The sequence below is a fragment of the Leptodactylus fuscus genome, chromosome 1, assembly GCF_031893055.1.
Source record: "Leptodactylus fuscus isolate aLepFus1 chromosome 1, aLepFus1.hap2, whole genome shotgun sequence".
In the NCBI taxonomy this organism is placed as follows: Eukaryota; Metazoa; Chordata; class Amphibia; order Anura; family Leptodactylidae; genus Leptodactylus; species Leptodactylus fuscus.
In genome coordinates, this window is record NC_134265.1 from 119,387,561 (window position 1) to 119,404,248 (window position 16,688).

General features: G+C 41.6%; 1 protein-coding gene across 2 annotated transcripts in view; it reads right to left on the reverse strand.

Annotated features, from left to right (window-relative positions):
- Nucleotides 1-7,201: 7,201 nt before the first annotated feature.
- The window catches only part of SEZ6L (seizure related 6 homolog like), a 329,568-nt gene continuing 320,081 nt past the window's right edge, over nucleotides 7,202-16,688 (reverse strand). For both annotated transcript variants that reach the window (XM_075276577.1, XM_075276578.1), the window contains exons 17-18: nucleotides 11,169-11,271; nucleotides 7,202-8,303 (exon numbers count right to left, since the gene is read on the reverse strand). In XM_075276577.1, the coding sequence (XP_075132678.1) occupies nucleotides 8,274-8,303; nucleotides 11,169-11,271 (133 nt within the window). In that variant the 3' untranslated portion in view covers nucleotides 7,202-8,273. The remainder of the gene's footprint in view (nucleotides 8,304-11,168; nucleotides 11,272-16,688) is intronic.

The window sequence follows — 16,688 nt, forward strand, 5'->3', positions numbered from 1 at the left end:
CCCATTGATTTCAATGTGTAGCATGCGTAAGCCAGCACCCATTGAAATCAATGGGATCTGTTTTGAAGCGCCGCGCTCTGACACGTGTTTACGTGTCTAAATGAGTGGCGCGTTACTCCGTGGGAATGGAGCCTTAGTCTAGGGCAGATAACGGTGAACTAATCTATTGAACTGCATGGCAAAAACAAGATGGCTGATACACTTTTTGAACCTCCCTGAAAACACATGGGCCCCATTATAGTCTAAGGAGTCTGTGTACTTTCATTGCTCACTGCTTTTTAATGCGTTCGGTATTCTGTTCAGAGGGTCCCCAAACAGAATCCCCAACTGGAATACCGAATGCAGATATGAACCAGGCCTTACCCTCTTCCATAATCCTGATCTATTTTATCTTGTGATCCAAAGAATGGAAACTACAAAAAAGAAGACTTTTTTTAAAATTTTTTCTGTATTTTTGGTGTCAATTATGTCCTCATCTTCAGAGCATAGACTATGAAAAAAATGAACAGGGTGGGATATATTGGGGCCAATTCATCATGACTTCTACATTAGTTTTCTGACCTCCATTTGCTCAAAAAATCGTGACTTTTTCTTTTGTCACCCCTCTTGTCACTTTTCAAAAAAGTAAGCGCAGCAATGTAGGGATGAAGGAAGGTCAGGGCTGGGATGACTCAGATCAAAAAATTTATTATAACTTATGCCAGAAAACTGGCAGAAACTATAATTGACACCTATTTCAGTTTAAGTTGTATACGGGCCGGAGCTTCTTGTTAATTCAGGCACATCTTGTGCTAATGTACAAAGTGATTAAGATTGACTCACAAAGTAGCGTCCTTAATAAATCGTCTTCTCTCTGGCTCAGAAGTAATCCTAGGCTCTTACTTATGCGATGACAAGTCACTGAAGTATCTTATAGCTAAGCTCTACTCCACTAAGTAATTTCACTGACAGTCCCAGGACTAAAGAGCTAAAACATAACTTTTATTAAGCATCCCATTGAAAATGTCTAATAAATAGCATTACTACACTGTTTGATTCAGGTGGCCCTAACTTATTTATCTCTGGGGCCGGGTTAATATGCTTGGTTCTGGTGGCAGACTCCCTTTAAGTGGACTTATAAATATAGCAAATTATATTGTATCAGGCCAATATGATGCGAACACTGATGTACCGATGTCCTGCTGTTTAAGACCATGGAGCAAATATAAGCACACAGTCAATCATTTTTGCAGAATAATTTGGTTGTTTGTTATTAGGACCCAAAGGTCTTTTTGCCACATAATAAGATACCAATACTACAAATGGCATATGATAGCTAAGGAACGATAGTACAGATTTTACAATTGGGCACAACTTCATATTGTGCCTCTGCTTGCTATATAGAAGGCCACTTTCTCTTTGATTATGTTTTAATATACTATTTGTTATGAGGATTGGGCTAAAATCCATGATAGCTTGGTTACATTTGGAAGGCTCCTAGTATACCTAGTATACGGTTATGTAGACATGGATACATTATCAATTGTGTTGCTGCAGTGAATTATAAAGGTGTGTTGTAGTAACTCGCCACACATCAGGAAGGAATATGTCATCATGATTTTTAGGCCCGTTCACATCAGAGTTTGGGTTTCCATTCAGGGAGTCCGCTTGGGGACTCCCCCAACAAGAAACCTATACACATTAAAAAGCAGTTACCTAAGAAACCACATAGACTCCATAGACTATAATGAAGTCTGTGTGGTTTCCGCTCGAAACACGCAGAGAGAAAAGTAATGCAAGCTGATGTGAATCGGGCCTGAGTCATCTTCTTTGCTCTTGTATTAAGTAGTGTAAATCCACTTTAGGACGGGTTTACACCAGCACCCGGTCTCCGCTTTGCAGGGTCCCGTCTTCTGCCTGAGAAACTGGACAAAACGGAAACCCAGCAGTCAGTTTTTAAACCCATTCACTTGAATGGGTTTGCAAAGTGACTGCCCATGAGTGTCTTGTGCCTCTCCGTGGCAAAACCGTTTTTTTAACCAGACAAGACATGCAGGACTTTGTGTCCGGTTAAAAAAAAAACCTGTGAATTGGTTTGAAAATTGACTGCCGGGTTTCCATCTCCTGTCCAGTTTCTCGGACAGAAGACGGAAATCTGCAAAGTGGAGACCGGGCGCTGGTGTGAACCCTCCCTCATACAATTAGGTATAATAGGTGGGCACAAAAGGCAGCGTCTTGCCTATCCCATTCTCAAGCTGGTTCCCAGCAGAGAAGCCATGGGGAGTGATGAGTAGTTATATATTTTTATATATTTTTTAACCCCCCCCCCTCCCAGTGCTTATATATATATATAAGCCACTAGGGTACCAATAATGGAAATTTCAAGTAAAGAAATGTTGACCTGATAAAGTGATAAGCGATCCAGTGAGTTAAGTAGGAAACACTATAAACAGTATGCCGTTTCTGTCACCAGAGCAGGATACTGAGGGCCCGTTTTCACAATGGTGGTCTATGGAGACCGCCAGGCTTCTTTTTTCCGTGAGCGGCATGTTGCTGCTAGCGGAAAAAAGAAGCAAGCTGCCCTTTCTTCAGGTGGATTCCGCAGCTCATTGAGCCGCGGCGTCCGCCTTGTGGCAGCAGCCTGCGTAGATGCCCCCCCCCCCCCGTGTGAACGGAGCCTAATTCTCGAAAAAGGAATGTCTGGGTCACAATAGCAGGGCTAAATCTGCATATACTACATCTTTGAGAACCAAATGCAGATAAAACCACTGACCACACCTTGAGCATTTGGCCAGAATTCTGCCTGAACATTGTCGCCTGCATCTTGAATTACCAACATCCGTTACTTTGTTTCTATGATTTAAGGAAAGTGAATTAATAGACATGTTTTATATGCTTGAAAAGTATGGAGTGGTGTCCTAGAATATAAGTGATGTATGATGCATTTTTATAATGTACAGTTATATCAGTTACATTTATAGAGTCCATATATAGATGGAAATGATTACATTGGGCATCTGCACAACTAAGAGAGAGCTAACTGCATACAGATTTATAGAGCTCCTATGAAATCCAATATTAAATCTGTATGCAGAAAACTATTACGGGAATCGTTCCAGTATGGACATTTCTCACCTATTCACAGAGCAGATGATAAATGTCTGACCCCTAGGGGCCCCACCGCTGACATCTCCACTGCTGACTAGAATGTTGATTTCTCCTTACTGTATGACTACAGTGCAGTGGTGGTCACATGCACATTGAAGATCCATATTAGTTCTATGTGGACGAAAGGACAGCCATTTACGTCACTGTTCCCATTAACCTGAATGTAGAGACAGGGCACAAGTGTGACTACTGCTGCATCCAATCTTCTCCCCACTGCATAAAAATATAAAATATATCAGCACAAAATGTTGGATATAAATTTTGTACCATGACCAGATCCAGTTATAATTTCTTAAACCTGGTCTTCTTAGGATCTAGTCAACATGAATTCTAAATATTCCTTGCATATATTATTGATCCAACACCCTGTATGTTTGTACTGAGAATCCTTTCTGGATAATTCCTTATAGAGTTTTTGGCAGAATTGTATATCCATTCAGTAATAAAGCCTTTCTTAATATGTCTAATTTGGAGAAAATGCCATACGCCATATTTGTCATTCTTTTTCAACCATACAAATACACATTCGTCTTTTTTATTAAATTTTAAATATTCCAGGTTTAAGTCCAATGCATTTTGTTATTTTTCAAAACAAACGTAAACTATTAAAATATTTGCTGTCGTTTCCAAATGGCTAACATAGGAGACATAAGAGAAAATAATATCTGACAAAGTAAACACAATGCCATCCAATAAAAGTTAGTAGTCCTTTCCAGTCTCAGTCATGGGCAGAGATTTATCCATGCAGGGATTAGTAGTCACCGCTCTAGTTATCCGTTACAAAAGTCCCTGTTTCCACATTCCGCACCATATCAATAAAAATACAGCATAAAAAAGACATCTAAAAGGTCTTCTTCCCACAAAACACGGCTCGGTAGAGAAGGGTCAGGTTGACAGTAGCACAATCACCATCACTGAAATGGTCCTGGGATTACACACGGCATTAGTAAAGGACTTTAGCAGAACTTCCAAAACAACGGCTGGAACGTATTGGGTTTTGATGCTGGAAAATATTCAGTCATATCTTATTTTCTTTCTTAATCCAGTTATGAAAACCAAACATTTCTTACAATCTAAAAGTGTACAAAAGACAAAGATAAAGTTCTATAATTTAAAGTACATAGAGTTCCATGGGGCTGAATCCATACCTACATGCTGTGGCGGGGTTTTCATATAGATTAATTGGCACAGTTTTACGGATTGTAATAAAACCACTCAACCATTAACGTATTTGTCAGTGGCTTGGTTTTGTAGGTTAAAGTTATGGCATAACTAGCTAAATCATGTGGCATATTAACTATTATTTACTTTGCTTACTTATATAGTGCCAGCATATTCCGCAGCTTCTTTACAGTTAATCACTGACCCATATAGGGCTCACAATCTACATTCCCTATCAGTATGTCTTTGGAGTATGGGGGAAACCCATGCAATCATGGAGAATATACAAACTCCTTGCTAACCGCCGTGCTAACCACTGAGCCACCGCGCTGCCCAACTATCACTAGAAAACCTATCCCACCACATGTAAGCATGGCTTTTGGCCATATTCAGTCAAGAGTGTTCCCTAAAACTATAAGTGCTTTTCAATAAAAATTGTTTCAAATTGATAGATTTACTCTTTATCTGTTTCCAATTGTCCGGGTTTTGGGTTGGAATGGTAAACTAACCCACAAAAATTAACATATTTGACAATTAATTTGTCATTTATTAATCACTATCCTAATTTCAAACTTGTAAAAAACACCACCCCCTCCATGTACCATTTTAAAGTCACCAACTAAATGGATAAGATATTGCTAATATCGACATGAATGGTGTGAGCCAAGTAGTTGTGAATAAGGCCCAGTTCAAATCCGCGTTCGGTATTCCGTTCATAGAAAAGTGGTTACCTAGGAAAACATGCAAACCCCATAGACTATAATGGGGTCCGTGTGGTTTTCATTCGGTTTCTGCATGAAACATGTGGAAAGAAAAGTGGTGCTTGCAAGACTTTTCTCTCTGCCTGTTTTGTGCGGAAACCAATTGGAAACCACACGGACCCCATTATAGTCTATGGGGTCCACATGTTTTCCCAGATAACCGCTTGCATATAGGTATACATTGGGGAGTCCCCAAGTGGACTGCCCGAACGGAATCCCTAACCCAGATGTGAACTGGGCCTTAGTCCAACAGCACATGCAGACAGACAATTTAATGCAAATATTATTGCAGAATATATAGTACACCATTATTAAAATTATGTTAATTAAAATAGCACAGCCTAATTTTTATTATTTGGCCCTTTAGAAAGATACATGATGTAAATTGTAGTGAAAGGAATCTATTTACCAGCGGCTGTATTTGTGAGTTGTCCACTTTGTTCTGGTCCTCAGATGTGTCATGTGACCAGCAATAAGAGCATCCAACTGACACAGTGTCTTATGTGTGGAGGGGAAAACCCAGCTGCCTTGTATGCCAGTTTGCACAAAAAAAATTGCAACTTTTTTAAATTTTGCGATGTCTTTGCCACTTTCCTTAAAGGGTGTATGATAAAGGTGCAGAAATTTTTCATCATTTATGCCAAATTTCCGGCATAAATGATGTTGGAAATCTATGGGAATTAAGAATTGGTTCAGATTTCCATGGGACAGTGGAGGGTGCGCCTCACTTATGAGGAGGTGTAAGACTTGTCATAAATCAGGCGTACCCTCCACCAACTTAAGGGTTGGGTAGACAGCTCTTAAAAACACAAATCTTCATAAATTTGCCCCACTAATCATCTCTAATCATTCCTGTGAGTCCCATAGGAATGAGAAGAGAAACTAAATTCCTGTCCACATTTGAGACTGTGTCAGTTGAAGAATCAGAATATCAGTCACATGACACAGCTAAGGACCAGAAGGAAGTGGATAACTCACAAATTCAGCTCCTGTTAAGGGAGCGTTCACACTACCGTCGGTGTCCGACAGCTAGTGTCTGCTGCTAATGTCCATGCAAAATCTTGTGCGGACATTAGCAGCAGACACTAGCTGTGTCCGTGACATTTTGCATTGATTTAAATAGACATCGGGTGCGTTCTTTTACTGTCCGTGTCTGTCCTTAACTGTCCATTCCCAAAGATGTCCGACTTTTCAAGCGGACAGAAAAACCTGACATGTAACAATGATAACAGTATCCTTTGCATTTGGCTCTGGGAATCAGTATAAGGCCTGGTTCACATCTACGTTCGGTAATCCATTTGGGGAGTTCGCATGGGGAGGCATTGGCAAGCGGTGAGCTTATGAAAGCACACGGACCCCATAGAGTATAATGGGGTCCGTGTACTTTCTGCACGGTGTCCACTCGGAACATGCGGACAGAAAAGTACTTCATGATCTACTTTCTAGTCCACATGACTCATGCGGACACCACATGGAAAGCATACGGACCCCATTATAGTCTATGGGGTCCGTGTGTTTTCATAAGATCACCGCTTGCCAATGCGTTTGATATTCTGTTCAGGGGTCCCCATGCGGACTCACCGAACAGATTATTGAACACAGATGTGAACCAGGCTTAAGAGCTATCTGGCAGTAGAACATTTTTAAGAAAATTGTTGCAATGTTACAAAAGGAATAAAATGATTGCTCAGCCAATGATTGGCTGCAGAGGCTTTTTCCACATTTTGAGAGGGACCAGGAAGTAGAGAACGGCATCAGGGGATTAGTAAGGTGAATATCGGTTTTTAGGACACATTTATGAACCTTTTCTAAAAGATTCTATCCCGTCTGGCAATCTGTTTAATTCTACCCAGAGACTATGATGGCTATATGATTTTTTTTTTTTGTAGGTAAAACTAGGAGTGGATCCAAAAACACAGAATATTTACTTCTATACTTTTCTATCTGTATATGTTTTTGTACTTTCATATCTTTAAGATTCACTTCTGGATATAGTTAAAAGAAATCATGGACTGAACTGCATGAGTGTATTCTTAGAGCCATAGGTTCTTCAAATTTTTGTGTTGCCCAAATTCATGAGAAGCTTCTTACGCAAATAAGTAAGTGAATTACCATTTATGTAATGTTTTTCCTCAAGTATTCTATAAATCCCCTTTTTCATAAAACCCTGGCCTCACCGGTATGGGATCTGGGCTACTACTCATTGAACGTTATAAGTTACGCTATATTCTACAATTCTCTGTTGGTATTTTTCAGTTTGTACAAGAGCTAATCTCTCTTTATGTCTTACAACGAATATCCGAACTGCCCAGTCCTTACCATTGACAACAGAGAAAATGTATCACCTCACAAATATCACGACAGACATAATTCGGCCTGTATAAAGTAAAATCAGATTCCAGTGTAAGAAAAATTTAGACAAATGCAACCCATGGAGTTTAGCAGGAGTACCAGCTATGTTTCCTTGTGCCAAAACTGAAATGGAACAGATCACTGCAACTGAGATAGATGGAATATACATGACAAAATACAAGTTTAAGTTAAAGGGCTTCAAGAATTTGGAGACTGTTTGGGATCGCCTCAATGTACGCTTTTTGTGATACCCCTGATTTACTTTTGTAACTAATTTTGCTCCATTTCGTGCTTACTAAATCTCTTTTTGAGGCATTTTGTATGAATTTTCCACCAAAAATATGAAAATATCTCCTTATTTGCTCCAACACATTCCAATTTTGCTTTCATGTGCAATACTATAAAGTGCATAAAAGGCATCTTAGACTTTTGCTAATATCTTTTGCCAGTTAGTTCTATAGCGCAGATTAAGCTAGGATTCAAATACTCAAGACTTGAAGCAAATCCTCTGAAGCCGAGGACTATCACTTTATTACCACTGCAGTTTTGCTATGTTATGTTAGATTAATCCCGGGAGCATTAGCTGTCCTTGTTCGGACTAAAGTGTTTCTTGTACCCTGCAACATAATAGTGTTTCCTAAAACACATCTAGTCTCCTAAATGTAAATGTTATAAATACAGAGATGGAAATCTTCAAGAAAGAGTCAAAAAGAAATACAACTAAAATACTAAAAGGCTCATTTCAACTCCACATGGTCTCTGGATGAAGCACTGAGAACTTCTATCATATTGCAGAACTGACATCTTGATTGAAGTTGTCCGGTGCTCACTTTCGTATGAAAGTCTCAGCTTCTATATTGAAACTTCATATTCTCTCGTTTCCTAAAACAAAATAAAGCATATTGAATTGGCACTGAGATGTATTACAGGAATTGTTGTATGAAGACAAATCCTGTCTATATACGTTATTAGAGAATATGGACATTATAGAGTGGGGTCCCTGCTCCGGACCACCTCTGTTAGTCACAACACAGAACCAGTTATCTCTCCATCTCAATGGCTGCCATGTAACACTACATTTTTGCAGTGATAATACCGGGTTTGCCACAGATTCTCCTGGCAGAATCAGCTTTCTGCTGGGAGTAATGGGAATGTGACCTGGGACACATTTTTAAGAGAACATGTTACTATCAGATCTTTGTTAGGCTATTCTCCCTTCCCCCGTGGAAAGGCAGCGTTTTTTTGTTATAGATTTTGCTGTGTTTTTTCAAAGGTCAGGATGGGCTTGAAAAGTAGTGGAAAATATAAAGGAAGCACTTAGGTATTGCATTGAGGGGACATTATAATTTGTGCAGGTCAAGTATTTGTAAGTGGAGATGAGCGAGTACTGTTTGGATCAGCCGATCCATACAGCACGCTCCATAGAAATGAATGGATGCACCTGGTACTTCCGCTTTGACGGTGGCTGGCCGCTTAACCCCCCCGCGTGCCGGCTACGTCCATTCATTTCTATGTGAGCGTGCTGTTCGGATCAGCTGATCCGAACAGTACTCGCTCATCTCTATCTGTAAGTGGTGGTGATGTGGGGGGCCCACTTATAAAACCTTTGCACAATGCCCACCAGTGTGTTAAAACGGCCCTGAATCTAGTCTGCCTAACAGGAACAAGGTATTATGGCTCTCCCACTTGTACAGCCCCCCCCCCATGTAGGTCATCTGTACCAGCTCCGGTTACACTATAAGAGATATTTCTTTATGTACCAGGACGGTGACCATCGTTATTAAATAGAGTTATTACATGCCCTGAAAAAAATGAGCATGTAAGGGCTCGTTCACATCTGCGCCCGGGACTCCATTCTGCAGGTTTCTGTTTTTTGCACAAAACAGGGGCAGGAGACCGAAACCTACCGGCATCTTTCCAAACCCATTCATTTGAATGGGTTTGAAAAGTGTCCGGCCGTGAGCGCCGGTGAGCGTTTTATGCTCTCCGCAGTGAAACCGTCTTTTTTAAACCGGACACAGAGTCGGACATGCAGTACTCTGTGTCCGGTTTAAAAAAAACGGTTTCGCCGCGGAGAGCATAAAACGCTCACCGGCGCTCACGGCCAGACTCGGCATGACAGGTTTTTGTCTTCTACATGCAGAAGACGGAAACCTGAGAACGGACTCCAGACGCTGGTGTGAACCCATCGTTAGGCTTAGGCACTGCATTACAGAAACACAGCAGAAAAAAAAAACGCTGTGTTTTACAATACTAGCATGAAATTCTGGCTAATTCCATCCACATATTGTGGAGAAAAAAACACTGTAGAAAAGCTGTGTTTTCAAGAAGGATTTTTTAGCTGCATTCCACAATGTGGGGCCTTAGCCTAAAGGTATTTAACATTAGTATGTATAAATCAGTGTGTGTGTGGGGGGAATTCATCAAGCCGTGCACACAAATTTCTTGTGTAAAAAAATAAAGAGTAGCAAAGTAGAGATTTGCAATTTTTTAGGTATTTGTGCTAGAATTTGCAACTCTTTCTATTTTTACAACACTACTCTATTTTTGAACAGTGGATGGGTGAGGGAGTGGGCTTGTTTAGCTTGTCTATATGTCAGTACTCCATATTAAGCAACTGGAACTGTTTTTTTTTTTTTTTTTTCTCCAAAAAAAGGTACACCACAAATAAAATGGAGCTACAATGACTGTGTGTATGAGTCCTTAGTAAGATAAACAGAACATGATGGGTTTTGGTAGCATGATCTGGCTTCGAAAACTGTCTTGTGCCACACATTAGTGCCGGCAGGGCTGCGGGGGGGAAATTTTGACTATGGCAAACATCTAAGCGGTCAATCTCTACTAAAAGCCTCTGATGAATCTGCCACACCAGTTGTAGGCAGAGGAAATGCATCAGGCTACTTATTGCAGACAGTTTATGGTTACCTAATGTAGATGGGGGCTACACTGATATTGAACCAGTACGCTAGGGCTTTCACTGGAATATAGGGAGGCAGTGTGCAATAATGAGGCTGCAGATATACAGTACGTATGATTGCGATCATCGCTCTCTATGTGAATTAGCACCTAGTTAGAGGGTGTATTCTGAGCAGATAAAGTAAATAAATGCCAGAACACTAACCCATCTGTACTGGAGAAATTGGACCTTATTAATAATTTAACAGGTTCAGCTACTTAATAAACACAATATATTAAGTGACTTTTATGTGACCAAAGGAATATGTCTGTTTGGTTCTCTTTTATTGGACTGAATTAGGGATCTGTTTGGCTCAAACTCATTTCCACAGAACCAAGAAGTACATCTTACTATTCAGTCCTTCTTCCTCCTTTTTGAATTCTATACACTTGGGTGTTTGTTTTTGTTTAATTTTTCACATAAAAAAACCTAATTTTAATGGTATTAATAAAGTTCATAATTTTAAATACGTCCATGTAATAGACCACTCATCTATTTTAATCCTTCTGGGTTTCTATTTCAGCAAACAAGCATAATTAGAAAATGTTACCCTAAAATGTTGAAAAATCCTAGCATTAGAAAAAATTTCCTGATCCATATCCAGAAATAGCTCATTCTTGGCTATAGGCAGTGTTTACTTGTGCAGCTCAGTCCCATTCAAGTGAAAGTGTCTAAACTGCAATACCAGTCACAGCCATGAATAGAAATGGCACGGTTTCTGCCAAAACATTTTTCTAATGTCATATAACCGAGTATTGGCAAGTAAGTTCAACATATGAATGTACACGTACCCCAGTCTCATAGATTGGATTGTCAAACTCTGTCTCTACTGTTATCTGGCTGTATGGATGAGAATACATAAGAGGAAGGCGAAGGCTGGAATAATATCTGCATCTGAAAATAAAAGGGAAATGTTTATTAGATTATTAGAAAATCTTATCATATGTGCAAAATAGGATTACACAAGGTGCAGTGATATATATGAGGTTCATTGTGTATTTGATGCATACATTTATTTTCTCATCAGTGTAATCTATACTGGCTGTTTAGTCTGTGACACTTTCTTATCCAGTGACATGAGTACATGTACCACGTGACATCAGTATGAGCAATCCTGTAGGCTACAGTTGACTCTCATGTTAGAAGTATATGTGTCATTAATAATTTTTGTAATGTACTTTATTAACAAATTTTGTCTTTTCTGTGAAATCCGGCATCTCTTTATTCATCATCTTGCTTCTCTTGAGAGCTGTATCCTGCTTCTTACTTCTAAAATCTTTATATCTTGGGTATTATAAAATGTAGTGTCCAGAGATATAACTAGTTGAAAACACAGTCAGGACTGGAATATTTATATGCAGCTGCATATCCTAATCATTTGATTGTATTTTCAACCAGTGATATCTCTGGAAGTAATATAGATAGCACTGCCTTAGTGTCATATGAAAGAAGAGAATCTCTTCTTCCGTATGACACCAGAAGCAAGTTATTTTATAATGCCAGCGATGTAACTGTTTGAGGTGACCCCCCCCCATTTTCTCTGCATTTTACATAAGTATTGTATTCCCTATGCCATGAGGAGCAGTGGACAGCTCTCAATAGAGAAACAAAGGAAAGAATAAAGAAATGCAGAATTTCACAGAAAGGAGCATTACAAAATTTATTACTGACACAAAAACTGGCAGAAAATCAAAAGTTGTCCAAAAGTTTAGTTACTCTTTAAGGCATCACAAAACAAAAAGTATTATATTATTTCAGAAATATTTATCCATTACATGGGGTTTCCAAAAATCACAGTTTTTTTCTTTTATTGAGGCTGCCACCTTTCCACCATTTCAGGTTGTAACCCTTTCCTGCCGATGGCATTTTTTGATTTTCGTTTTTTGTTTTTGACTCCCCTCCTTCTAAACTCCATAACTTTTTTATTTCTCCGCTCCCAGAGCCATATGAGGTCTTAATTTTTGCGGGACAAATTTGTCTTTATGATGCCACCATTAATTATTGTATATAATGTACTAGGAAGCAGGAAAAAAATTCAGAATGAGGTGGATTTGAAGAAAAAATGCATTTCTGCAACTTTCTTACGGGCTTTGGTTTTACGGCGTTCACTGTGCAGCCAAAATGACATGTCCCCTGTATTCTGTGTTTCGGTATGGTTCCAGGGATACCAAATTTATATGGTTTTATTTAGATTTTGACCCCTTAAAAAAATCCAAAACTGTGTTAAAACATTTTTTTTTTCTAAAAGTCGCCATATTCTGGCAGCCGTAACTATTTTATACGTCAGTGTACGGGGATGCATAGGGCATCTTTTTTTGCGGGGCCGGGTGTACTTTTTATTTCTACCATTTTCTCGAAATGTTACTGCTTTGATCACTTTTTATTCAAATTTTTAACAGAATCAAAACAGTGAAAAAACGACGGTTTGGCACTTTTGACTATTTTTCCTGCTACGGTGTTTACCGAACAAGAAAAATATTTTTATAGATTTGTAGAGCAGGCAATTTCGGACACGAGGATAGCTAATATGTATGTGTTTCACAGTTTTTAACTACTTTTATATGTGTTTTAGGGAAAGGGGGGTGATTTGAATTTTTAATACTTTTTATATTTTTTTTATATATTTTTTTTTTTTACTTTTTTTTTTAATTTTTTTTATTTTTCGCATTTATTAGACCCCCTAGGGGTGTTGAACCCCAGGTGGTCTGATCACTAATGCAATGCATTACAATGCTAATGCATTGCAAAAAATCATCATTTCTTTTGCAGGCTGCATAGACCAGCCTGCAAATGAAAGAATTTGCAGACAAGCCTGGGAGCCTTGTAAAGGATCGCAGCTGTCATGCCAACGTGACGTCGGCCCTGGAGCACCCCAACATGAATTCAGCCATGTGTGCCAGAGTGTTACTTGGCATGACTTCGCTGCCCCCACCGGAATGGTCACTCTCCATTTCCTCCTCTTCCTCCATTTCGCCCCATCCGCGCTGCAGCAATGGGACGCAATGAACTTATCCGTTAGCCTCCTGTGTGACAATGAGATCATCTGCCACTTCGTCATCCTCCTCCTCCTCCTCTTCTTCCCTCAATATACGCTGTGAAGTGGACAGAAGTGTGCACTGACTATCCTGCTGGGATGGTTCTGCTCCTATGCCCGCCTCCTCAGCATCCAATGCGTTATCCCTGATGGCGTTGAGGGATTCTCGCATCACACACAGGAGCGGGATTGTTACACAGCTGACCCTCTTGGTGGACTCCTCAAAGACACGCAAGATCTCGCATAAGTCTGCCATCCATGGCCACTCATGGTGCAGAAACTGCAGGAGCTGACTCTGAGGAGTTGGGTTTTGGAGATGTTACTTCATCAAGGGTCTCTGATGCTCACACACTCTGCTCAACATGTGGTATGTTGAGTTCCAGTGTGTGGGGACGTCGTACAACAGCCGGTGTTCTGGCAGATGAAGGCGTTGCTGGAGGCTTTGGAGGCAAGCAGCGGCTACTGTAGACTTGTGAAAGTGGGCGCACAAGCGGCGCACTTTCACCAGTAGCTCTGGTAAATTGGGGTACGTTTTTAAAAACCGTTGCACCACTAAATTGAAAACGTAAGCCAGGCATGGAACATGGAGGTTGGCAAGCTCCAGAGCCGCTACCAGATTCCGGCCGTTATCACACACAACCATGCCTGGGCCCAGGTGCAGCGGTGAAAAATTCAAATTCAATATGAGCCAACAGTGTGGTGCTGCTGCAAAAAAGGCTAATAAAATTCTGGGATGTATTAAGACAAGCATTGAATCTAAATCAAGAGAGGTCATTATTCTGCTGTACTCTTCCCTGGTCAGACCACACCTGGAATACTGTGTACAGTTCTGGGCGCCTCAATTCATGAAAGACATCGATATATTGGAGCAAGTCCAGAGAAGAGCAACCAAAATGGTGGAAGGTCTGCAAACCATGTCCTATGAGGAGCGGCTAAAAGAACTGGGATTGTTTAGTTTGCAGAAGAGAAGGCTGAGGGGAGATTTAATAGCAGTCTACAAATATCTGAAAGGTAGTCACAGTGCAGAGGGATCTACCCTATTCTCATTAGCACAAGGAAGTACAAGAAGCAATGGGATGAAACTAAAGGGAAAGAGATACAGATTAGACATTAGGAAAAACTTTCTGACAGTGAGGGTAGTGAGAGAGTGGAATAGGCTGCCACGGGAGGTGGTGGGCGCTCCATCAATGGAAATCTTCAAGCGGAATCTGGATAAACATATAGCTGGGATGATTTAGGAAAACCTGCACTCGCAGGGGGTTGGACCCGATGGCCCTTGAGGTCCCTTCCAACTCTACCATAAGAATAAGAATAAGAAAACCATGTTGACGTCTCATCAAGGAAGGCATCCCTCACCTCTGAGGCAGTGTGCTGTCTGTCCCCCAAGTTGATGAGCTTCAGCACGGCCTGCTGATGTCTCCCCACGCCAGTGCTGCAGCATTTCCAGCAGGTAGCTGGGGTCAATGTGATGACGGAGGAGGAGGAGGGTGGTGGTTCAGAGCCCCTGCCAGGAATGTTGGGCGGGTAAATGAGTTGGACCGCCCCAGTTTTGACCGGGTCTCAGCCTCAACTACATTCACACAGTGTGCCGTCAGTGAAATGAAGCGTCCCCGTCCGCATGCACTTGTGCACACGTCGGTGGTCAAGTGGACCTTTGTGCAAAGCTCTGAACTTAGGGCCCGCCTGATGTTGCGTGACACGTGCTGGTGCAAGGCGGGGACAGCACATCGGGAGAAGTAGTGATGGCTAGGGACGGCATAGCGAGGTGCCGTACTTGCCATCAGGTCACAGAAGGCACAGAAGTCACAGAAGTTTCCACAAGCCGGAACGGCAACATCTCCTGCGCCAGGAGTTTGGAGATGTGCGCGTTTAAGGCTTGTGCATGGGGGTGAGTAGCGCTGTATTTTTGCCTGCGCTCAAAAGTCTGGGAGATGGTGGGTTGCTGGGAAGAGGCGCCTGATAGTGCAGGAGAAGGAGCTGACACAGGACACAGAAGCTCATCTAGTACCTCCGGTGATTCGGGACGTGATGGGACAGAAAGAGGGACAGTAAATGGACCTGAAAACAGCTCCTGGGAGGTGGGAAAGGTGGGATTACTTTGCTGGGAAGATTGTGCATGTTGTGAGGAAGGCGGACCAGACTGTTGGGTAGGAGGAGGAGTTGATGTAGAGGCTGACTGGCTGGTGGAGAATGTGCTGGAAGCATTATCCGCCAGCCATTGTAACACCTGTTCCTTGGATGTGGTTAGTGTTGTACCCTGCACTCTACTTAATGTGGCCATCAAGCCGGGGACTATGGGGAAGCGCAATGCTTGTTGTAGGCACGGTAGACACTGTTGGTTGACCGCAACCTTGCTCCCCATCTGCATTTCCACGCCCCCGTGCTCGTCCCCGTCCTCGTCCCTTTGTGCTAGCCATATGCATTTTTATGGTCTATACACCGAGGAAAGCTTGGTTGAGCGTATATAGCCGGACCTTTTTGCTCTGTATACCTGTTTTGGGGGGACACTGCCTGCAACGCTGGGTTGAGCATATATAGCCGGACTGAATGCTCTGTATCCCTGTTAGGTGTTTGGGGGGACACTGCCTGGAAAGCTGGGTTGAGCGTATATCGCCGGACCTATTTGTTCTGTATCCCTGTTTTGGGGGAACACCGCCTGCAAAGCTGGGTTCAGCGTATATAGCCAGACTGAATGCTCTGTATCCCTGTTAGGTGTTTGGGGGGACACTGCCTGGAAAGCTGGGTTGAGCGTATATAGCCGGACTTATTTGCTCTGTATCCCTGTTTTGGGGAGACACCCCGTGGAAAGATCGACTCCTCTCCCTGCAGTATATAGCTCTGAAAAGAGCTGTTGTTTTTCTTCCGTTTTTGCCTGCCTACTAGAAGCTAATACCTATCTAACCCTCAGCAGATCTCTTTCTCTCTCTGTTTCTCACCGCAAATGTGACGAAGATGGTGCTGACTATTCTTATAAATCGGAGGTCACATGTTTTCGGCAGCCAATGGGTTTTTTCAATTTTTTTTAATGCCTCCGTGGTCGTAGTTCCTGTCCCACCTCCCCTGCACAGTTATTGGTGCAAAAAATGCGCCAGGGAAGGTGGGAGGGGAAACAAATTTTTACTGCATTTGCCACGTGGCTTTCGATTGGAATTGAATACCTCGAACGGCCTGATATTCGATCGAATACCTGTTCGATCAAACGGCGTTCGCTCATCTCTACCACTTATTATTGAATACTAATGTTTTGCTTCACTATGATATGGTAGGTTATCCTACT